Genomic DNA, 25,311 nt, shown 5'->3' on the forward strand with positions numbered 1-25,311 from the left:
TTGAGCAAAGCCGTCTGGACAAAGAATACGCGGCAGACGGCACGTTTGCGTGCGCAGATATGTGTCTGCTGGTTGCATAACGGAGCGTTCCAAGCTGCTTCAAAAGATTAGAGGATGAGCACGTCTAGGCGTAGAAATTACTGTTGTGTCGTAGGCTGCCAAACCGGATACAGCAGAGTTAAAAACCAGCCCAAGCTCTCACTCTTTGGAGTACCTCAAGACGAAGAAAGACGCCGGCTATGGGACCAGAATCTCAACCGCGCTGATCGGCCCTTGCAAGTCACCGATGCCATTTGCGAGCTGCACTTCGAGCAAAAATACATACTAAGGCAATATGTACATATTATCGAAGGCCGAGAAGTATATATAGAGCGGGGAAAGCCGGAACTTCGCAGTGATGCTGTACCCATAATTATACCTCATCTCCTGAAGTGTCCTGACGAGCAGCCCACACCGGAGCAGTCAACGAAGAAGAGAGCGGCTTCACCACCAACCTGTGAAGACCAGCCGTCAAAAAGAACTGCGCTGCAATCAGTTGAGCCGCAACTGAGATTTGAAGATTGCGAAAGTGCGAGGCAAAGCGACAACGCATTTGAACTTGAAGACGTTGTCCGGCCAAACGACCACTGGGCAATGCACAAGTTTCGTCATTATGACGGAATTGCTTATGTTTCGGCCTCCCTAAGTCGTGAACTCGTAAGCATCGAAAAGACTGTGCTCATGAATTACGGTACCGACCGGAGTGAAGTGATTTGTCGGACATATGTTCGGAAGACGCTGATCTCCGAAAAGGTCGCCTATAACCTTGAAGATGCCAAACAAGTCCTGGACTGCGCAGAATCTCTTCACCCTTGCAGAGGAGCAGGTAGGGCGAAGGACTTCACCTATGACGTTCTTACGAAGAAACTGGAGCAGCAAATCTCTCATTCCGACGGCCTTGTCTTCAGTGTCACGTGCAAAGGAGCGGTTAAACAACAAGGTGAGTGCGGCAAACGTTTATTGAGACGTCACTTGTAATTGTACAATTAATCAATCAGTAACCTGTTTAATGCTAGAACATTTGTGTGGCCCCTAATTTTTGTAGTACTCATTAACATTTACGAAAGAATAGTTTGCCTACAGAAAGTGAAAGTGCATAAATTGCGTTTCAAACATGCATGGTAAAAAACTGGAAGCTCTTCATAATTTTTTTCTCGTATACTTCCAGGTTCTTCATGCATTTCATGCAAGTACGTGAGGAAAGTAATACTCACCAGAAAAAGCTACCTAAAACGAAAAGAGCGAAGAAACTCAGTCTCCACCAAACTGCGGGTCCTGAGTCAGAGAAACAAGCGGATGGCGACAAGGCTGTTGGACATTGCTGGTCGTCTCGAAGAGATGAGGGCAAACAATGCGAATGTCGCGGATAAAATACTAGAGGATAAAATATCGTCACTACCGCGAAAGCAGCAGGCAAGTGTTCGCGCTTGCTTTCAAGCTGCCAAACAAACCAGCAAGCAGGGCATGCGCTACAATCAGGAGTGGATCCTCGAGTGTTTACTCATGAAACTAAAGAGTCCCCGGCTTTATCAGCACATCAGAAAGAACGAAATTCTCATGATGCCCAGCAACACTACTTTGAAAAGATACTTGAGGTCATACGAGTCGGCCTTCGGTTTTAATCAAGCAGTAATGAACACTCTAAAGAAAAAAACCGCGAGCATGTCAGACCTCGAAAGACACGGCGGACTATTGGTGGACGAAATGAAATTGTCAGAACATTTCAATGTGACGGCGTCTGGCCAGATTCAAGGCTTCGTGGACCTTGGAGAATTTACGAAGCCCGAAGACAAGTACCAGCAATGTGATCACGGCATGGTCATCATGTTTGTGCCTTTCGCTGGAAAATGGAGCCAAATTGTGGGCGTTTTTGCGACAAAAGGAAATGTGAGAGGAGACATTTTATTGAAAATTCTCATGGAAGCTACCATCCTCGTGGAACAGGCGGGCTTGTTCGTCGACCACATCACTTGTGACGGAGCCCCCTGGAATCGAAAAATGTGGAAGCTAGCGGGGGTGTCGGCGTCATCGAAGAAAATAAATGGCGCCATACAGCATCCTGTCGACGAGATGAGGAAATTGCACTTTATCTCCGATTTCCCGCATCTGCTAAAATGCCTCAGGAATGGTCTTCTCCAGAAAGGCTTTGCAACACCAGACGGATTGGTACGTATAGATTCATGGTTGACATTTTACAAAGATTGTGTTTTTTGCATACATTGCATTACCTCAACCTATATTTCTAGGTGTCTGTGCATCCGGTTCGGGAGGCGTACCTTCTAGACAGAAGTGTTAGGACACTGAAAGTTATGCCCAATTTGACCGAGACGCATCTGGAACCAAACTCATTTGAGAAGATGAGAACCCCTTTCGCCTTCCAACTATTCGGTCCATATGTCCTACGGGGCCTGGCCTTCTACAAGGAGGACATCGAGAGAAGGTGTGGCAGCATCGAGGCAACTCAGCTGTTCTTCTCGTGAGTTGCGCCTACGTTCCAAATGAATTAAGTGTAATCGTAAACATCTCAAACGCATGATGAGCGCTCTTCTGACATACATTCTTTTTGTTTATTTTGCAGGAAGATCCAACGACTGATCACCGTGATGACTTCCAGGTTTCGGGCCGAAGCGCTGAGACCAGCTTCTACAGACGTGGCATTCCTGTCCAATTTTCTGGACTTCCTGAATGACTGGGAATCATTCAGTGACAACAAGCGGCACTTTCTCAGCGAGTCCACTGCCATAGGTTTTAGGGTCACTATAGCAAATACCCTTTCATTGCTGAAGTACCTGACAGAGAGCGTTGGATTCAAATATCTCATGACATCTCGACTTAGCACCGATCCCGTGGAACATTTCTTCGGCATCGTTCGCCAGTCAAGTGGCTGCAACGCGCACCCCTCTCCGGATGAGTTTCTAATAACCGTCAACTGCTTGTCCTTTTATAACTTGGCGCACAGTGTGGACAGCGCAAACGCAAACCCTGACATGATAAACGCTCTTGTCACTGTGCATGACAGACAGGGTCTAAAGGTCACGCACAAAAAAATTGATGATCTTATATCACAGGGAAAACTTGGCGAGGTCGAAAGCACGATTGCCACGATGCCAGAAAAGTTTGCTGACCACATCGATGTGACTTTGGAGAAGAGTGACTCGAGACTCATTTACTACACAGCAGGGTACGTGGCCAGAAAGTGTGTATTGAAGTTGGCATGCGTACAATGCAAAGAAGTGCTTCTGTTTGAGAAAGCTGTCGCGGTTGCTGAACAGCTCCCTTCGCAATTCACGGAGCAATGCGACTGGGGTGGACTTCTGTACCCCTCACGACAGCTGTATGATTTCATTGCCTCACTTGAAAACTTGTTTACTGAATGTTTCAGTGTTTCCATGTTGCACACAGATAGCATCTCTGACATCCTTTCATTGGTGAAAACTAATTTTCTGAACTCGAAAGCGGTCGGCTGTCCAGACCACAAAGATGCAGTGAGCACAAAGCTCGTTTCGTTCTACGTGCTCACTCGCCTTCACTTCTTAGTGAAGGGAATGAACAGGGAAAACGCTTCGAAACGAGCGAGAGCAAAACACTTAAAGCTTAGCAGGACAACATAGAGCCTGACGTTCCTTGAGCGACGGTGTCGAAGTCTTTCGATGATATTTATTTTGTTTTTTATATTTATGCGAAAAGCTTGCGCAGTCAATTTAAAATAAAATATTTTGCGCATATCACTTCTTTATTGGTGTCTTTCAGACTTCCTATCTATAGGTGAAAACACGTTCATGTTTCGAACAAATGTTTGCATGGACACGTACCGCAGGCACGAAGAGAAAAGGTAAAATATAACATATTTCATTAATACCTACAACGTATACCAGCACTAGATGCCGAACAAAAACTCATCATAAAACCACCGCGACGGACGTGCGTCCGCCCTATAAGTCATTTCCTACGAATAGCACAGTTGCCGTCCGATGTGACTAAACTTCCTTTGCCAACACCCTCACGTAATCGCAACAGGACTGGTTCAGTTTTTCAATAATATCACGCGTCCCTAACGAATAGCTGCAAATTTGCAGAAGGGTTCGCATACTTTAGCTTTAATTCTCGTGATAACAGCTGGTAACTTTAGTCTTGCATCATATTCAATTTGCTGCCGTGAGTCTAAATTTGCACCAAACGCAAACTTACTTATATATCCCAGTTATATTGACATTTTTAAAAGCATCGCAGTTAATGCTCATATTACACTTTCGATGCGTACGTTTTCGCAAAAGCCAAATTCAACTTACGCTCTTGATTGTAAACAATTACCGTGGAAATCACGGTACTTGCGTGCGTGACTACCTATACGAGCAGGGCGTTTCGCAATATAAACATTTAGATTTTGTTGAACTGGCGCGGAAGCACGGTGCGACGCCGTTCACGGCCACGCACGCACGAACGAAGCAACAACGCTGCGAGACTGCGCCAGACGCGCGAGCAGCACGCGAACCGCGCGAACTATCAGACTACCCACCCGTCGCGAACCGCGTGGCAAAGGGGACTTGTAACCATGGCAACCACGGCTAAGTCTTCAGGTGAAGGCGATGGTAGCGCCACCTGGATTTTCCGAAAAAAACGCCTCAGCGTGGAGCCTTCAGTGGACCCACTCCCCCATTCTAGTACACTCTACCAAAACGAACCTTTCCCGCGCACGTATGCTCCACGGCGTGCATACGCGCGCACAGGGCGTTGAGACTGCATCCGCACCCAAAACGCTAAAAAGCACCAAGCTCTATTCTTCTGGAGCAAACCAACACATATTTAGATGCTTTGGGGGACGAGGCTCGCTTGCTAGGGAAACCGCGCACGTGCAGACACTGGCACTACTTTTTTACCGTTGCGCTCCGCCAACGAGCGCGCACTGCTCTGGCGCTCCGAATCATTTTGGGAGCACCTGTACAATGTACAATCACACAGTTTGAACGTACAAACATCAATATAGGTCGCTATGAACAATAATATACACAGCAGAAGCGATGACAAGACAGTGGCGGAACTATTGGTGGTTACAGTGCTAAAATTTCTTTACGTTCACTAAAGGTTCAACCGTGGAAAGCCATTCCGGAACAGTCTTGTTGTTTGAGCATATCAAAGTATTGAGCAAAGCAGTAACGGGCCATTGAGGCCAAGCAGCATTATAAGATCAAAGGCAGTCCATCCTCTTTTTGTACAGTTTAAAACATGATACCCAGTGAATGGAAGGGAAGTTCCTTTTTCTGGGTTTCAGCCGGAGACAATAGAACGCGATCTATCGTCTCCGGGTTTCGACAGATCAAACAGTTCGAACCCCATGGCATAACAAATCCTCCATTTTTTAAAAAAGTCTTAACCGGTAACCTGCCCGTATGTAATTTCCCACTAGACCACCTCGGCGGGGCGAGTGCATGCCAGCAAACCTACAACGCTTAAAACGAAAGGAAGAAAATAAACCAGCAAATTGACTCACTCAAGTCGTATACCGTCTTGCCCGCTGCAAAAAACGTCGGGAAATCAATCAGGGTCGGTTTGCAGTGGTTAAGTTGAATGCACATGCACGCTTTTCAGGATGTGCAAACGCATAAGAAAAGCGCTCAAAAGTGCAATCAGAGAGTGAAGCACCACTTTATGGGCACTCAATTTCACGCGAGCTGCCGTTGTGAGATAACGTAACAAAGGCAATGTTGCCGCCAAGGTTCAGCCTTAACATATGACAGTTGCCGAGTCATCATTTGACCACTTTCAGCCAAAAGTGGCGCCGGCTCAAAACATCTGACTACAAAAAAAAAACTAAAAAAAGACGGTTACTTATAATTGAACTTTATATTTAATTTTTGTTCAGAAGTTTTCATATAAGTTGTATCTAAATTATGCCTATTGATCGCCCGATTCAACTACTTCATCATCATCATCAGTGCCAAGATGGCTGGTGGTCTACGCTCGTTAACTGCGCTCGCGTTCTTTGTAATCATTTTGCTCTCCGTCAGCGATGCTAGGAACCACCGGTTGTTGCTCAAGGTTAGTTTGGCGCTTTTTCAGTTCTTACGAGCGTGTCTGATTGTTGTATCAACAATCGGAGACCAATAACGGCAGTGTTGGTGGGGTCCACCTCTCCTATCAACACGCCCGTTGCCACATTAAATTTAGCGCAACTTAGAAATCCCTTGAAACACTCAAACATTCACGCACTCTTCCGGACAAGAAACACCCTCATCCAGTGTTTTCAAGGTGCCGTTAAAGAATGGTCTTCGATCAAACCTGTTATAATCAGGTAATGTGCATCCTTCAGATGAACGTCTCGGAAGCCGTGCCTGCGCTGTCGCTTTCGTGGCGCAGAATACAACGTGCGATCGGTGAAAATCGCGCACGCAGACATTGGCCACGCACGTCGGAAACCTTGGCGGAGCATACGGTGGACTTGACCTCCGCCCTCTTATTGCTGGCCTTTGTGCGTGTCTATCACCTGATTGCATTGGTTTCGTGCGCTAAACGTGGTAACGCTGCGTGAGTTGCGTTTCTTGCTACGCTAGTCATTTCATTGAAGTTGTTAATAAAAAGCGCAATTTTACAGAAGCGCTGCGTTTTCCTAAAGAGAAACATGGTATATTGAGGACAGCGACATAGCGATTTCTGTCGGGTTGTCAAGAAGGCTGCCTCACTTATGCATTTGTTAAAAGCAGAGGCACGCTTCACACCGTGAAACGTGGCTCGGCGAGTTGCGAAAAGTTTTGTTTAGTGTGGTTCACCAAGCCCGCTAGCATGATCAGCTTTTTCGCGGTGTTTTTGCAGGTTTACTTTAAATGTCGAAAACACCATGTATTAGGGTAAAAATGTTTGTGTGTTAGATCATGTTCGTTGCAACGGATTGAACACACATAGTCGCAATGAATATTCTTGCTATCTTCGGAGTGCTTTGATAGATGGAGCATCCCCTTTATAATGGGGTGATAACATGGGCACCACAAAGCTCGAAAAAGAAAAAAGAAAACACGTGCTTTATGCCTTGCTAACTTGAGTTAAATTGATCTTCTTGTAGAAAAAATCACCGTAAAGTCAAAGCCCACATATCTGCCCATTATGGAAGCATGTCCTGATTCTTCCCGCTATCTCTACCCTTTCTTTCTTCGTTTCTTGCTTAATTTCATCACAGACGTGCTCAGCTTTCAGTTGTTGCCCCTAAAGCACTAGGCTTCATGTAGGCTTGGGCCCTAATCTGCTCATGCATTCAGAATATCCTCAGTCGTTTTGTTAGCTTCTCCCTAGGATATGCATTGTTCTTCTCTATAACTATGCATTCTAACTTCTTCAATGAGCAAAGCATTTCCCCTTGATCCATGACAAAATTCTTCCTTTTTTCTTACGATAGTTGTCCAGAGTATTTTTTTACCATCGCTGCTATGCAATAAACTGTCTTCAACTCAATGACTTCAGCCATATCGCTTAGACTGCTTAGTGCTTTTTCTCCACCGTAAGAAACTGCTGTTCTTCTTCTAATTCCGGAACACCTTCTCTACTGATCTACTCTCTTTCATATTCCTTAGCCTTTCTTCGAACCTCATTTAGAGCTGAGCTTCTCTAATCTCAAAACTCAGCCATCCCATAAAGCCCTTAACAGCCTCATTAGTCGTGTTCCTGTGAGCACCGGACACAAGGCATCCCAGAGTCCTTTGATTCTCATCCATTCCCGATTGCACCTCTGACCTCATGTCATAAGCGTATCAGCCGGGAGGGCAAAAGGGATGCGAGCCCTCCCACTGAAAAATGTCGGGGGGGCTGAGCCCCCCCCTCCACTTTTGACAGTGGTCACAGTCAGCTGCACGCTGGGTATACCACAACTAAGGCATAGTTTTTGAGCACAGTAATCACTCAATCATATTGTTACGAGGAAATGAAATTGTTACCAAGGAATCTTTTAATAAAGTAAAATTTTTTCTAAAGTTCTTCTGTGACGATTGTCCTTGAATGTTCCTGGTGGTGATGGCCGCCGATGCGACTCTTTAGCAATGCAAAGCTGGCTACCGTACAGGGCGCGGAAGCGTCTTGTATTTTCTTTGTTATGAATTGGAACGAGCAATCGTTTTATAGACCAGTCTGAGCGTTTGCTACTTCAGGAAAACTGTTTTCTTTTATAAAAAATCAATAGCGTTTTTGCTGCTTTATCGGAGCTGCTGTGAGCTGATGATTGTGATGAATCTTTTTAAATGCTTTAGTTCTGTCGTACTAGGAGTGCCACGAAAAGGTTTGCGCTTTAGTCGCTGATAAATCTGATCAGCCTTGATTACGGTAACTAGGAGCGATGGAAGCAGTTTGCTAAGTGGTGAAGAATAAAGCAGTGGACTCGAGTACAGGTTCTAAGCTTACCCCGCAGCTTGACCCACCGGACGATGGAGAAGGTGAAATACTCTGGTTTTTTGCACGATGAAGGCCTCATCAGGAGTTGGCCTAGTTTGTTTTAATTGAACTAGAATTGTCTTTTACAGCTCAAAATACTACTCTGATAAAAAAGAAGCACATACGTGCAGCGCTGCTTACTTTTCTCTTGCTGAGCCAGGATGAGCTTACAGAGATGTACACGCACACATGCACTCTAAAAAGTTTTCTGGAGTAACTACGCAGTTACAACGTTTCTCCAAAAAAACAAAATATGAGCGAAAGATTGCACACAGTACCACAAGGAAGGGCACTTTCCTCCTTGTGTTGATTGATTGATATGTGGGGTATAACGTCCCCAAACCACCATATGATTATGAGAGACGCCGTAGTGGAGGGCTCCGGAAATTTCGACCACCTGGGGTTTTTTAACGTGTACCCAAATCTGAGCACACGGGCCTACAACATTTCCGCCTCCATCGGAAATGCAGCCGCCGCAGCCGGAATTCGAACTCGCGACCTGCGGGTCAGTAGTCGAGTACCTTAGCCACTAGACCACCGCGGCAGGGCCTTCCTCCTTGTGTAGTAAAGCACCCGTTCATTGGGGTAACTGCAGGAATTTTTGCGCTGTATGCAAACGACTCATTGGTGCCTACACAAGCGTGTTTCATTTTCAGACTGTTCTGCAGCATGGTGTGGCGCTGACTGAGTGGTTGTGAGTTGATTGATTCATATGTGGGGTTCAAAACCATCATATTGTTACGCGTAACTTATTTATTAAACTATATGCGATGCACAGAGCTCGGCGAACCAGATGGGGCCAGTTCATCAACAACCAGCAACAACTGTCGTCTTTCTCTTTCATGCAGCAAGGCTGCTGCGGCTGTTCTGTATCATAACCCCCCGGCGGTAGAAGCACCGTCTCGGTGCTTGAGCTAATCGCAAGCGGTGGATGAAGGGTGATAAGGCTTGAGTCGAGCTATGTGCACAATTTCCCTCGAAGCTGACAATAATGACGTTGGATCGGCTGGCGTGATCTCATATGTAACGTCAGTCACCTGGCAAACAATACGATACGGTCCAGTGTAGCGTGACAGCAGTTTTTGAGAAAGACCTACATGCCGAGTGGGGTACCACAGAAGAAAAGGGGAACCCGGTGAAAAGTGCACGTTCCAATCTTGGAAATCGTACAGCTGTCTTTGCTGCTCCTGTGAGGCCTGCAGACGGCTGTGGACGAGTTCGCGTGCGTGGTCGGCTTGCGCGATGGCTTTGCCGGCATACTCAGTGACCGAGGGCAGCAAGGCGTCAAAGGGTAGGGCGGGTTTTCGGTCGTATAGAAGATAGTATGGCGAATAGCTGGCAGTCTCGTGACGCGACGAATTATGCGCGAACGTCAAAAATGGACATCCCAGTTCTGGTGGCCGGCTGCTACGTATTTAGAAAACATGTCAGTTATGGTCAGGTTGAGGGGATCTGTAGGACCGTTCATTTGCAGATGGTACGAAGTGGTGCTGCAATAATATTGCTCCTGTGCCGTGCCCACTAGCCTCAGTGCGAAGCTCGGTTGAAGATGATGAATTGAAATTGGCTAAAATCAGTGGTGTTGTAAAGAGGGTCGTCTGCTGAGAAAACGATGAGGCTTGATCAGCGCCCCTGGAAAATGGGGCGTCCTTTTTTAGGAGGTTTGTGAGTGGGCGTGCAATGATTGCAAATTCCTTAACAAAGCGTCGAAAATAGGAGCAGAATCCCACAAAATTGCAAACGTCCTTTGTAGACTTCGGAACAGGAAAGTCCATGACGGCGCGAATTTTCTCGGGATCCGGGTGGACTCCTGCGGCATCGACGAGGTGGCCAAGTACGATTATTTGATGACGAGCGAAGTGGCATTTCGAAGAGTTCAATTGAAGCGGCTCGACGAAATACTTCAAGATTTGCCGATAAACTATCAACATGGGAGTCGAATGTGGGCGAGAAAAGGATAACGTCGTCTAAATAACATAAGCAGGTTGACCATTTGAACCCTTGGAGCAATGAGTCCGTCATTCTTTCGAATGTGGCCGGCGCATTACAGAGACCGAAGGGCATAACTTTGAAATGATAAAGACCATCAAGAGTGATGAATGTGGTCTCCTCACGGTCCATCTCATCGACAGCAATCTGCCAATAGCCAGATCGAAGGTCGATTGTGGAAAAATACGTAGCACCGTAAAAGCAGTCTAAGCCATCATCGATTCTAGGGAACGGGTAAACATCTTTCTTCGTGATTTTGTTGAGATGCCGATAATCTACACAAAAGCGCCTCGTTCCTATCCTTCTTTCTGATTAGGACCACAGGAGAAGCCCAGGGGCTACACGAGGGCTCGATTCTGTCTTTTGCAAGCATCCTTTTGACTTCCTGCTGTATGACTGTACGCTCGAATGTGGAAACACGGAATGGACGTCGGTGAATGGGACTTGCGTCACCAGTATTGATGCGATGAGTAACAACACTAATCTGGCTTAAGGACGTGCTGGCAAGTCGAAAATGTCACGATAGGACTCCAGGACGTGACGGAGGGCTTCCGCTTGATCAAGAGTGAGGTCCGATGGTACCATGTGGTCAACGTCGATGCCCAATAAACGTGATATAGTTGGATCACAGTCTGAGCTTCAGCAATCATCCACTCTGAAAGGCTCAACCATATGGTCTTGTAGGGCAGTAATTTCAGCCAGGGAGATACCTTGGGGAAGAATTCGGGTAGTGATTACAAAATTGTCAATAGGAAGGCATGTGCGGTGTCCAACAATTGTCAAAATGGTGTGAAAAACAGCGACGCCATGCGTAAGCATCACGGCATGAATTGGTGCAACCATGTAATCGCCGTCAAATACAGGTAGTGTAGAGGAGAGGTCAATGTGTGTAACACAGTTGGGTGGAAGGCGTACGAAATCAATGCAGCAAAGACGGCTTTGGGGTGGGTCGGTTGGATCAGAAAGTAGAGGTATCTCAGTCGAGGCAGCCGGCTGAACAGTCTATCAGAGCAGAGTGAGAGGTTAGAAAGTCCATGCCTAGAATTAGATGATCATGAGGGCAATTTTCGATAATGGTTAAAAGAACAGCAGCATTTCTGTCGGCAATAGTCACACGGGCAGAGCACATGCCAATAACGGTAGCAGTTCCCCCGTCGGCGACTCGAACAGCGAGGTTCAAGGCAGGTGTGACAACTTTCTTTAGTCGTCGACAAGGAGCAGCACTCATGATGGACACATGCACGCTGGTATCGATAAACACGTGCACAGTTTCCGGGTGGTCGGTAATGTTACACGAGGATTTCTTGCAGAGGTCGTCGTCAATGCAGCTCCACCTCCAGAAGCTGCACTGCCTAGTTTTCTGGTCGGGGGCGCTGCGAATAGGTCGGAGAGGCAGGACGGCGTTGCGGGGGCAAACGAGATTGACGACGAGTAGGGGGTGGTGAGCGGGCATAGCGAGGTCTCGTCAGAGTTGCGGCAGAATCAGAGAATCTGGTCGGCATCGGGGAATTGAAATCAAATGCTGAGGACGACTGGTGAACAGAAGTGGCCTGGTTGGGAGGCCCATGGCGTGCCAGTGGAGCCCAGTGATTGCGGCAGTGGTGAGCGATATGATCGACGCAACGGCAGTTGAAGCATATGGGCTTGTCATCCAGTGTACGCCATTCCAGCAAATTGCGTTGTCGAGAGTAGTTGAAACCAAAGCGAGGAGTGGAGAAACGACGATTAAAAGGCTCGGCAGAGAAGACTGGTTGAACAGGATGTAGGCCGACGTCTGATAATTCTTGACGAACGACGGTTTGTATCAGTGAGATCATGGTCGGTAAAAGATCAGGCGTTTGGAATAGAGTGACTACTGGTTAGGCTGCCTCGACCTCGCGACGAATGATGCGGGTGAGGTTGTCACATCGGGGAACTTGTTGAAAGGCGTCATTGCATAAGGAAGTAGCCGTTGTGTTCGGCAGGCGCGCGATGCCATGGGTGACGCGGCGGGCTTTAGCCTGTTCTAGACGGGGGCATTCTTTCAGGATCGTGTCGATGCTCATGACATTAGTAAAAACCAGCAGGCTAAAGGCATCAATCAGCAATTCCTTTGAGGACATGATTAACTTTCTTTCCACATGTGCTGGTTGACCTTGCTACAAAGCGCCAAAACGTCAAGAATGTATGTTGTGGGGTGTCGACGTGGTGCGCGCACACCACGCTCTTGGAGCGAACAGGCACAGTAGACGCGGTCGGGGCAAACTAACACAACATACATACATTTATTTAACTAATTTACAATGACGATATCGTCCGCCGAATGATACATAAATCATAATTAACACACTAGGACATCTTTACACAGTAACACTACAAAGGCACAATACGATAAACACAATAACACACCAAAAGCGGCGTCCCCAACGCTTCACTCACCACGTGGGCCTACCACAGGCGGCCTGCGGTGCCGTCCACGGCAGACCCACGGCGAGAGACAACCGTTCGCGGCAGAAGAGACTCGCTTAACTTTCGCCCGCCACCAAGGCCTGCCTTCCGCCAGGAGTCATCGCCAGCGCTACCACTCCACCAACAGTGGTACTTAACGCGAACACAACGCCATCTATAGCCCGGTGGTCGTCACCCGAAATGCGGCCTTGTGGTGAGACACGTGTGCCACACGGCACAAACAACATTACAGTGGGTGTCAGTACTCCCACATTCCCCCAACCTTAAATCAAACCATATCCCAAAAACAAAGATCAGTTACACAAGCTTTAACAAAAAAAAATGACATCGCATGTCCATAATGTCCTTGGACCACGGCATCGCCGCTGGTCGACGCTGCTGCACTATCCAGCTCGACTTCACCTCAGTACCGGCCCCGCAACAGCAACGTTGCCATCGGCGGGACAAACTGCCGCTAGCGCCGACACGTCTTCCAGTTGCGACCAGTACTCATGGGGATGCCAGACTGCAGGCAGTTGCGCAGATCCCAGGCATCTCCATCGCCCGACCTCACGACCGCATTCCTGGCCAGCGACGCTGACGATGTGCAGAAGACAGCCGGCCGTGGATGACATCCCTCCCGCTTAATACATAAAAAAACTCGAAAGAAACAACGAAGCAGGGCCTAGGGAAGGGAGCTTCGGGCTTTTCGGCCACGTGGTACAATGATCAGTACTGCTAGCTAATACATCGGCGGCTGCCGAAACGCCCATCACAATAAAATAAAAAAATCACTTTTTGCTAATTCGTGCATCGCAAGATAAAAAAAGTGAGGGAAGCAGAACGCAACACCTCAACGCCACGATCCACCTAGTGCCACGCGCGACAGGCGGCTGCGCAGAGCCTTGGGCCTAATGAGTCGCTCGACAACAACTGGCATCCACCCAGCACCCAGCCTAGGCGCAGAAGAGACAGCCGCGAGGAGACATCCACTCTGTTAGGTGGCCCTATCGCTCGCCGCACACAGCAGCTTACCGAGCGATCGGCATCCACCGCCCCTGGCGGTGTCACGACGCCCCGGCGTTGAGCCGCAATACAAGTCAGCAACGACGCCCGGCTCCCTGAGCCCAAAGAGATAGAAGAAGCTATTTACAGAAAATCGGACCATCCACGAGGCTTCCGTACTCACTCGCTTCGGGCCTTGCTTACAAACCACGTGCTCTAGGCCTTGCTCACTCCAAGATGCGGACCGCATGGCTCTCGTCCTAATTCAACAACGTTTTTAAAAACTAACAACAAAAAGAACACTTGGCGAGCAAAAAAAATAAAAACTCAACCGGCCGGCAAATTCAAACACGTCACAAAACCAATCTCGCTTCTCAACAAAGCACACTGCCGACGCTAGCAATGAGAAGTCCCCCCTTGGCCTACTCTGTCCCGGTGCTAAAAAGCATGCACCAAACCGCAACAACCGTCGTTCGATACTCCAAAAGCTCCACACTGGCTGCCCAACGTGGGGTCTCGACGAGCGCCATGCCACGCTCTTGGAGTGAAAGGACACAGTTGACACGGTCGGTACAAACCAAATAACATACACACATTTATTTAGCTAATTTATAACGACAATATCGTCCGCTGAATGATACATCAATGGTAATTAACCCGCTACCATACAAACAACATAACACAGTAACACATCAAACACACAATAACATGACAAAGACACAACAGGAGAGCACATAAAAGGCGGCGTCGCCAACGCTTCACTCACCACGTGGGCCTACCGCAGGCGGCCCGTGGTGTCGTCCACGGCAGACCCACCGCGAGAGACAACCGTCCGCGGCAACCACCACGCGCAGAAAAGGCTCGCTCAACTCTTGCCCGCCACCAAGGCCTGCCTTCAGCCAGGGGTCACCGCCGGCGCTACCACTCCGCGAACAGTGGTACCCCAACGCGAACACAGCGCCATCTATAGCCCGGTGGTCGTCACCCGAAATGCGGCCTTGGGGCGAGACACGTGTGCCACACGGCGCAAACAACTTTACAGGGGGTGTCAGCACCCCCACAATGTGATGTACGACTCAGTAGACGTCTGGGCGCGAGTGGTGAGAGTCTTCTTGGCAGCGAGCTGACGACCAGGTGAATCGCCAAAAAGATCACGGATCTTCGTTTTGAAAAGATCCCGGCTTGTGATTTCGGCTTCATTTGTTTCAAACCATGTCCGCGGCATGCCGTTGAGGTAGAACAGAACATTCGCGAGCATGAGCGTGCGATCCCAGCGGTGGGTAGCACTGACGCGCTCGTACCGGTGCAGCCAAGAGTCAACGTTGATGGTACCGTTAGCGGAGAAAGTGTCAGGATCTCGAAGGGGCGGCAGAGTGACGTAGGTTGTCATATCAGCTGTAGAGGCCGGTGGTGATGAGGCACTGGCAGTTGAAGTAGCTGAAGAGTCCCCGGTGTTGCAACCGCTGCGTGTCTCCATCGAGGTATGGGTGTTACGCGTAACTTATTCATTAAACTATACGCGATGCACAGACGGCGGACAAGATGATGCCAGTTTATCTACAACCAACAACAACTGGTGTCGTCTTTCTCTTTCATGCTTCAAGGCTGCTGCAGCTGTTCTGTATCAATATAATTATGAGAGACACTGTAGTAGAAGGCTCCAGAAATTTATATCATCTGGGGTTCTTTAACGTGCACCCAAATCTGAGGACACGAGCCTACAGCCATAGAAAATGCGGCCTTAGAAAAGCTCTATTTAAAAGCTGATATATATCCCATCTGATAAGTGAAATAAGTTGCTTGCCCCCCCCCCCCCCCCCCTACTCGCGAAAGAGTTGATATGCCACTGCCTCAAGCACACCACTCAGCTCTGCGGAACCACTGCACCTTTCCACAAACCTCGAAGCACCTTGTATCTATTATATCCCCATAACACTCTGTGCTTCGTTATTGCAGCATTCCTCCTTCCTTTTAATGCTTTGACTTTTCCCTGTACTTTCAAGTATTTGTCAGTCTCATTTGCCCATACTGAGTCCCCAAATGTAAGCGCTAGATCCTTTTCACAGACCTCAAAGCATGTTACTTCTCCACAATGCTTTGTGCTGCATTAATGCAGTGTTCCTTTTAGTGCAGTGGCCTTCCCCTGTACGTTCAAGCATTTGTTACCCTCATTTATGTGTATACCAGAAGACAATCAATTGCATGTTTAGCTCCCATAATTGCATTGTGCCTCACTCCATCTGTCACAGATGTGACAAAGCAACTTCTTCGGGCTGCTGTGCCGAAACACACCACACAGAGCAAACGTGAAACTCTTGAAACTCAGTCTGTGAGAGAGCATGTCTCACTTTTTTTAGCCTGCGCTTTTTTTTTTTTTTTATTGAAACATCAGTCCACAATGAATATATACAGTTCGGGCTGTGCAGGCGGCAGATGCAATCTCACCAAGTATATGTGCCGTTTCATTTGACAAAAACATCTTCACTTTAGTACATGAGAGTCGTAATAGACCTTTTTCAAGCAATCCCACAATGCCCCGCACTATGGGAAAAGTTACGCACGTATTGCACATGAACTAGAATTCACGTGCGGTATACCTTTCTCTGACGATTTGCCGTTTCTTATAAGATGCTTTAGTGTCTCAGCGGAGCATATTTGCTGGCAGTATATGCTGCGTTGGTGAAGACTGCTGTTGAATTTCGGGTCGGCGCATTAAAATATTGTTCAATGAGGATTAATGATTTACTTACACTCGGCGAAGAAAAAAAACAAAAAAAACTTAGGGACATAACCTGAGTAATAGTTTCCAGCCGCAAGAAGGCGTGGTGTCCTGCCTATATCATATTGCTTCGGTTTGTGAACAGTTCGTTTGAACTGCAAACAAAGATTAATTTGGATGACTTTCACTCGAGAAGAAACTAGGAATATTGCAGTTATTCCATTCATAAGTCCTGCACAATCTCAAGGGAAATTGGTTAGCGATACGAGGTGAGGGTTGTGTTTTCCGCACCATAAGCTTATTAACATTTCCTCCATAGTGCGCAAATGGTCGCAGGGGTCTGCAGTTGGTAGAGAAAAGTACTATGAGAGGCATGCTTATTATTCATGCAATTGTGGTGCAAGAGTTGCTTACTGAATTTTTCTTGTGTTTTCATGTATAGGTAGGTCAGACTGGTTGATGTATCAACACATGTCTCAGAGGGCATCAAACATCATTGAATGAAGCGATCTTATCACACCTTGCATTTTCAGTCATGCAAATGCAATTTCATCTTTGGAGGCCTAGTAATCTTGCACATCACACTAACCAGACCACAGGAAAAATCTCAGAAGTCATATCATAAAGAACACCGCGTCTTGTTTAAATAAAATAACCTTTGCTACTGTTGCAACATGAGAAACTTAACTTCACTAATCAACTGTAAACATACTTCTGGTTTGCCTTTTTTTTGCCTCTTTGTGACATGCGCAATGCACCCTCATTTTCTTACATATGTTTTTTAACACATACAATAACCTTTTAGTTGTGAGTGAGCGTTTCTGGTGTGCGTATTTTTTTTCTAGTCCTACTGCTTTCTTTTGACCTTTATTCGAACCTGTAGTTACAGTGCCAAGTAAAGTTGGTATGTGCATATCATGCAAGTGACGCGGACACGGTTTAATGAATGTATTTTATTTTATAAAATATTGGTTATTTCTAAAGCACTCTTTAAATATACCAGAATAGTACAATTGTGAACATTGATTCCTAATGCATTCATGAATTAGTACAATGCGTGCACCTTTTAGGCATCCGTGATGCAGGTTTAGGATTGAATAAATTGTTGCTCGGAGGGAAAGCCTCGGAGCCAAGAAATGACGAAGCCGTTTCAAGTGTGAAAAGAAAAGTAGAAACTTTAAACCTAATTAACAAAAAAAGATGAAGTTGAGATGTACAGACACCGAGTCTAAGCAGACAAACTGAAACTTGTCCTAAAAGTTGTCCAGCTGGAATGTTTATGAAAATCAACAGTCACCGGTGGCGTTAGTAGTGGCGGTGGCTTGGTGGGTTGAGGTGGCGGACGCTGGCGATGTCTCAGCAGGTGGAGTCACGCGCTGACCAGCACGGCGACGCTTGGCGGAAGACGAGGTAGCCCTTGCCTTAGCAAGAACTGCGGCCGCTTGCCGATGCTGGCTCGTGTCGAAGAGATGATCACCCCGCGGAAGGTTCCACCCTCCACGGGTGGCTCGGGATCGGATTCGAAGCCCGGACACCTGGGACATGATCTTGAAGTGTCACGGCCGGAACTCTGGAAGGCCACGTACCTCCGAGTACACTGTAAGCAGCTGGAGCGTCCTGGCCTTGCCTGGCTTCACGTGGTCGGGTCCGGAACCCGACACCGCAGTCGCGCGACATCCAGGATCTGCGCGACACCCAGGATCTGCACTCCAGCCAGCTCGATCTCGTTCTGCCCCCGACTCGTCTTCCTCTTCTTCCCTCAGGCATTGGCAGCGCAACCTTTCGTGCAAACTTCCTCTTCCTTTTGGTGGGCCGCAGTTTCATGCGTGACGTTTCGTGCTAACGTCATCATCGTCTTTCCGCCGCTCAATCGAGAAGCACCGCTCCTGTCACCTCCGAGCACGTTGTACATAACACCACGGTGCCACCACACTTCACAAACACCACCACGTCAGTATTCTACACCACAATAGGCCCCTTTTTGGGAAAGGCTTTCTGCATGAAAAACCGCTGCTCAGTTTTTAGATGAAGTCACTCAAAACACACACTCACACAGTTCACTGCATCGTCCAAAGGTCCACATTCACTAACCACTATATACACACGAAGCAAGAAAAAGTATGAACTTGTCTAGCGGATAATGAAAATTCCCAAATTAGCCTGTTTAGTGCACCAACTTTTTCCATACATACCCTATTAAATAAAAAAAGGAACTACACATCAAGTCAATGTTACATTGCATGTAACTTCTTCAGCTGTTAACATGAAACACCCTTCCGTGGTCCGTAATCAAGATCCAAAGGAAACGACCAGGAAATCAAACTTGACGCTTAAGTTATAGCATCCCAAACAAGACGTTTAATGGCCCTAACCAATTGACAAGAGTGAGGAATTCGACGCCGGTGGAAGAATTCTCGACCGTAAGCTCGTCTGACTATAAAGCTGTGTATCACCAGACGCCCAACCTCTAAGTAACAAGCATATGCGCTGGAATGGCTGTATGCCAGTTGGAAGCGTTGCCTCCAGGCACGCCAGTACAACCACGTCTGAATGATTTCATCCTTCCCAGCAACGCCTTGCTTGAGCTCGTAAGCCGACAATGGTACAAACACCTTTAGAGAAATGACCTCTTCAACCGAAGATGCCAGAGAGCACCAGTAGATGTCCTTCCTTGTACAATGACCAACTGGACCATTACTTCCTTCGTGTTCACCTTCCATCACTTCAGCTTTTTGTCTTGCTCTTTCATCAAAACTTTCAACCGCTCTGCCTGGGTCATCGTGCCTACCCTCATTACCACTTAGAGCTGACCTACATTGCAACTCTACTCTCTGTTCTTCAACAAGTTTTTCTGCATTTTGCTCCAGTTTACTCATGGAAGCATCATCTACAATCTCCACGTTAAAGAACCCCAGGTGGTCAAAATTTCCGGAGTCCTCCATTACAGCGTCTCTCATAATCATATGGTGGTTTTGGGACGTTAAACCCCACATATTAATCAATCAATCAATCAAATAATCTACAATCTCTCGAGAACTCAAGCCCTCTCTCTCTATGGGCGAGTTATATTCATCGTGAAAAGCTGTGTACGTAGCGCCTGTTGCTACATCCAGTGGTCCAAAACAATAGACATAAACTAGATTGGAACTTTCTTTACGGCATTTCTCGGCGTTAGCTAGGAGACCTTCTACTGCTCCTTCAGTGGAGCTCTTCAGAGAAATTCCTACCTCTGCATGAAGTGGGCTTGACTTCTTGCAGGTTTTAACGCACCCTTTACTTTGAATGGAACGTTCTTGTTCCATGCTCACGAAACATTCCCGTGCTTCAATAAGCTCCTCGAGTCTCCTAGTTTCTTGGCTACCCACCTCTCTGTCATCTTCCCTAGTTTCGTTCCATAGCGAAAGGTCATGACGAGGTACAGGGTCAGTCTGACAAATTCAAACCGTTCGTGATGTAACTACTGTCAGAGCACACCTCAGCTACTGGTTCACACCTCTATCCCCAGCTGCCCCGTTCTTGCCATCGCAAGCTCGAGTGGCCGCTCGAGTTCTAGCGTCTCTAATTCGAGCTTTTCTTTCGCCGCTTTTCGCTCTGCAGCCCGTTGCTCACGCTCTTTCTCCATCCGCTCCTCATACCACAGTCTGAACTCCGTTCCCTTCAAACCCATGCGTTCAGCCAATTCTAATATCTCCCATGTGCTGGTCATGGTTCGCACCGCGTCCAACAATCCAGATGAAAAACAAACGACTTTCTCCTGTCGCGGCGGACGCCAGTTTGTGATGCAGGTTTACGGTTTAATAAATTGTTGCTCGGAAAGAAAGCCTCGAAGCTAAGAAATGACGAAGCCGTTTAAGGTGTGAAAAGAAAAGTAAAAACTTTAAGCCTAATTAACAAAAAAAAGATGAAGTTGCGATGTACAGACACCAAGTCTAAGCAGACAAACTGAAACTTGTCCTAAAAGTTGTCCAGCTAGAATGTTCATGAAAATCAACAGTCACCGGTGGCGTTGATGGTGGCGGTGGGTTGAGGTGGCGGACGCTAGCGATGTCTCAGCAGGTGGAGTCACGCGCTGACCAGCACGGCGACGCTTGGCGGAAGACGAGGTAGCCCTTGCCTTAGCAAGAACTGCGGCCGCTTGCCGATGCTGGCTCGTGTCGAAGAGATGATCACCCCGCGGAAGGTTCCACCCTCCACGGGTGGTTCGGGAGTAGAGTCGAAGCCCGGACACCTGGGACGTGATCTTGAACAGTTACGGCCGGAACGAACACCTGGGACGTGACCTTGAACTGTCACGGCCAGAACTCTGGAAGGCCGCGTACCTCTGAGTACACCGGGGGCAGCTGGAGCGTCCTGGCCTTGCCCGACTTCACGCGGTCGGGTCCGGAACTCGACACCGCAGTCGCGTGACACCCAGGATCTGCACTCCAGCCAGCTCGATCTCGTTCTGCCCCCGACTCATCTTCCTCTTCTTCCCTCTCGTGCATTGGCAACGCAACCTTTCGCGCAAACTTCCTCTTCCTTTTGGCGGGCCGCAGTGTCATGCGTGAGGTTTCGCGCCAACGTCATCATCGTCTTTCCGCCGCTTAATCGAGAAGCACCGCTCCTGTCGCCTCCAAGCACGTTGTACATAACACCACGGTGCCACCACACTTCACAAACACCACCACGTCAGTATACTACACCACAGCATCCAAGCTGTACTGCTTTTTATTTATACCGAATGCAGACTGACGTTAAAGGATATAAATAAATAAATAACTGGCGCTTCTGAGCTGCTCAGTTGGTTGAACAGGGGGACAAGTGCAAATTGTAGACAGGTCATCGCACCTACACACTGAAGTTCGAGAGTGAATCGTGCCGTAATATATCAGACCTTGCCGAGTTCACCTGACCTGTGAAGTGCTGGCACGGTGCAAACGGAAAGTTGAAGCGTGAGGCGCGTGCTTGTCGCAGCAGCTGATGCAGCTTACCAACTTTTCTCATAAGCGTATGCATGCCCGTTGGCGGCACTAATGTGCTTGAAAAAAGTCTATTGCAGTGCATCTCCAGACAGAGGGGAACTGTATTATTGCCGCATATTTTAAGTTGCACGAAAAATTTTGTAAAAACTTATTTCAACATGCATTGCATATTGATTAGTGTACGCTTTGTGGGTAGTTTCACAAAATGTAATTTTTGTTTCTTGAGGGCTCTTATAATAAGGTGTCCTGACAAGAGAATGCTGTCAGCGAGTATCACAGGTAGTATAATTTATCGATGCCTATTAGCCTCGAGAAGTTGGGGGGGTGCCGTCAGGCGGCAGGCCTGGATGACGTCATGGCACAGACTCGTGAACACCCACTGTAGCTCGCCTACATAACATGCACTCGTTTTGTATGCTGTTTTCATTTGCTTTTCGCAAGTCTCAAGCTTCAGATGAATGGTGAAAACAGCATCTACGATGCTTTTAGTAAAATGACACAAGGCTATACATTTTTGTTGTACTCTATCATACACACTTTGATCCAACTTGTTGTTGCGTCGTGCGCTGCTACTTCGGATGGGTGTTATTCTTGGCTGATGGGAGTGAACAGCAAAAACACTCATGTGCTTAGATTTAGCAGCAGATATGCCGGTCAGTCTGAAATATTCTAGAGTGCACCTGAAGTTGAGGTTTAGACACGTAAGGCATTATATTTAACCTATTAGGTGGCTTTATTCTTCCTCAACAAGTGCTGTTTGCATCAGACACTTGCATGTTTATGCAGTGAGTGTTTTTGCTGGTGTGTCGAGCCAAGCATGCAATAACAAAACTTGTGCATTATCGACGCTCGCAAAATGTCTCAAAAGCACTTGCTTAAGAATACCGCTGCAGTTGTGCTTATTTTTGTTGTGTACTCATTTACTCATCATGTTTAGTTTCAGGTTTTCTGCAAAGTATTTTCAGGGCTTCATTCGCTATGAAGAAAAGCCGAGGTTAATATTGGAATCTTTCTATTTCACTCAGATTGTGTCTTCATGTAGCATTGTATCAATGGTGCTGTTACACTTTTCAGTACCAGTTTAGATAGCCATGTCATAAATTAACTTTTTTAGGGGTGAAGCTCCCCATTCTTGTTGTGTGTAACCGCCCCTCGTTAATTCTTGAACCGGCCATAGAGGGCGGTATTGTACTATACGCTGAAAAATTCAAATGGTATGTCACTAGAGGGCGTTACTTGTAAAAAAAAGAAAGATTGGCGTCACCCGTACTGAGAGAGAGAAAGACAATCGTGCAACTACGATCGGGTGTTTTTCGGTGGCGTCATACGCCGTGGGGCGCTCTATATATAGTACAATAAAAGCGCTGTTTTAGTGCACGCACGTATTCAGAGGCTTGGGGACGAAAGATGTACAAGGCTGCTGAGCGGCGTGCGCGCAGGGCGGTGGCTACTCGGGCTCGAAGAAGGGACCCCGAAGTGCGGGCGCGCGAGGCAGAAGCGCGCCGCGAGGACCCTGCAGTTCGACAATGAGCGGCCGAAGCGGCAGCGGCGTGCGAACTAGCTTCACCCCACTCTCGATCATTCACCCCATAGATATGCTGTCATTTATTTTTTAGTTTCATTATTCTTGATCATTATCAAACTATGTAATCATCTCGTTCGAGACCCGCCATTGACTAATTAAGGCAAAGGATGTTTAAAGGAGCACTGATATCAAATTTAATCATGTTGATATTTTTGTGTCAACAAGTATCAACAACGACATGCAAGTAGAGATTCGAGACCTATGACGCAACTTAGGAACAAATAACTGTCATGTTTATTGATTCATATCACTGGTATCTCGCACGACTCTTAATGGCCGGCAATCCCATCATTTTAGCACTGGGAGCGCTACCAGTGGTGCTGCCTTGCGGTGACTGCTAGACCGCGCCACAGCTGACCATTTTTTTATAGGAAAAAGTGACATCAGGCGATGTTGTCCAAACATTTCGTCTGCTAGGTGCACACATTCAGTCATACCATGTCACCCGCATTGCCGGCGTTGTCGTACAAAATGTTAACTAGAGTCAAGCTTAAAATTGCTGCGATTTGCGACATCGCAAATTGTTTTTCCTTCAATCAACTCTTTATAAAACATCGATTCCAAAATGGACGTGCTCCAAGCAGCAATGAGGTGCTCGAGGATGCATGCTTCGGGCACGCTCGCTCGTGCAATGAAATTAGCTTTATTAGTGTGTGTGGCGTGCACACAAAGGGGTCAATGGAATGACGGTATAGGGAAAGCACACCAACAGAGAAATAGAACACGTTCCTTGTTTGCCAGGTTTGGTGTGATACATTCCAGGCCTGCAGATGGCCCCACCTATCCGGCGTGTCACGGTGCTGACGCCAGTAACCTGATATTATGAAAGTGCAAAGAAGTCTACCGTTGGGAACTAAAATTCATTATTAACGATACCTGCATGTTAATTATTTGCTAGCGTGATATCAGTCTATACGCTATTCCACTTCGATAGCTTGTGGTCGTGTTGGCATGTAACATACGCGTAATGAAAAGACACCCTCATTGTGCTTTTTTCTTGCATTGGACCAGATGACTACAACTCACAATGGTATCCCAATGCCCTTTGAAGGCATAACACTCCGCGCATGCGCACGGTGTGTTATGCCTTGAAAGCGCATGGTGTGTTATGCCTTGAAAAAGATAGGGCTCCGGTCGAAACATCGGCTAAATAGTTATGTGAAAGTGCATCTACTTTCATACTTCAAACCTTGCAGCAACTGAAGTTATTCTTCTTGATACAAGCATACGTGAAAGCATCTACGTTGGTCAATTTGTATCACGTAAATGAGGAGTAACCACCACTGTACTGGGAAAGAGCGGGTACATCGCAGGCATAGAAAAAGACGATCCTTGGCCGCCGAGCAAGCTAGTCCTTATTGTGACGTCACATCGCTGTGACTGCCGCCCTGCCAGTGTTCGTTCTCGAGGCTATTTGTGATCTATCAGCGCAATTTCAATTCTGTAACGATGATGCTTTACAAGCAAAACTATGCTATTCTTAGCTAAACCAACATTGAAAAGGGTGGGACCCCACTGCCTCTTATGAAATGTGCTGCGTAAATATGCTAAAAATTTAGCTGTTTCAGCTAGCACTTCACCTGCATCTGTCACTTCAAGGACATTGGTGTCCTTGAAGTCACATGCTAGTATATATACTCTGTGCTGATGGGGGCCCTATCTTGTGGGGACACTAAACACTGAAATGAAGACACTCAGTTCTGGCGAGCTGTTCGGAAACACCGTTTTTACCTTTTGAACACGACAGCCTCTAACCTTCAAGGTGCAGGTGCCATCAAAAGCACTAACACTTAGTTGAAAGTGGTAAAGCATGCTGCTTGTACTTGAAAGCACTGCATTTTTGTCAAAGGAAACACTAAAAGGTGATACTCTAACACAAAGCTTGCATCTGCCTTCAACTCAGCCTAATTTGCATGTAAATTAGGCTGACAATAGAGAAAAGGTGGACATCACACTAGAATACATGCAGTTAGTTCATGCATTTTCTCTTGAATCCTAACTTTTTTTGGTTGAATCCCAATTATCTGCTTGCGGCAAAGCTGAAAACACAGCAGTGGCACAACTCCCACAGAGAGTCGGGATCTTCGCAGACAGTGCTTAGTAATTTTCTCCTGCAACGCTGCATGTTTTGGCATCTGAAGTTCCTAGACGAGTAGTTCCTAAACAGTAGTTCCTAG

The 25,311-nt window shown here is 47.2% G+C and overlaps 2 protein-coding genes across 6 annotated transcripts in view; one reads left to right on the forward strand and one right to left on the reverse strand.

The window, feature by feature from the left end:
* The window catches only part of LOC119160748 (uncharacterized), a 36,541-nt gene extending 30,768 nt beyond the window's left edge, over positions 1 to 5,773 (reverse strand). Inside the window, exon 1 of one of the 2 annotated variants that reach the window (XM_037412966.2) lies at positions 5,528 to 5,773. In XM_037412966.2, the coding sequence (XP_037268863.1) occupies positions 5,528 to 5,612 (85 nt within the window). In that variant the 5' untranslated portion in view covers positions 5,613 to 5,773. Of the gene's footprint in view, positions 1 to 4,328; positions 5,388 to 5,527 lie in introns of those variants that run through there. The other variant, XM_075881004.1, reaches the window with a different exon arrangement.
* Positions 5,774 to 5,973: 200 nt separating this feature from the next.
* The window catches only part of LOC119160747 (protein GPR107), a 428,055-nt gene continuing 408,717 nt past the window's right edge, over positions 5,974 to 25,311 (forward strand). For all 4 annotated transcript variants that reach the window (XM_075881006.1, XM_075881007.1, XM_037412965.2 and 1 more), the window contains exon 1: positions 5,974 to 6,075. In XM_075881006.1, coding sequence (XP_075737121.1) covers positions 5,980 to 6,075 — 96 coding nt within the window. In that variant the 5' untranslated portion in view covers positions 5,974 to 5,979. The remainder of the gene's footprint in view (positions 6,076 to 25,311) is intronic.

The sequence above is a fragment of the Rhipicephalus microplus genome, chromosome X (assembly GCF_043290135.1).
Source record: "Rhipicephalus microplus isolate Deutch F79 chromosome X, USDA_Rmic, whole genome shotgun sequence".
NCBI lineage: Eukaryota > Metazoa > Arthropoda > Arachnida > Ixodida > Ixodidae > Rhipicephalus > Rhipicephalus microplus.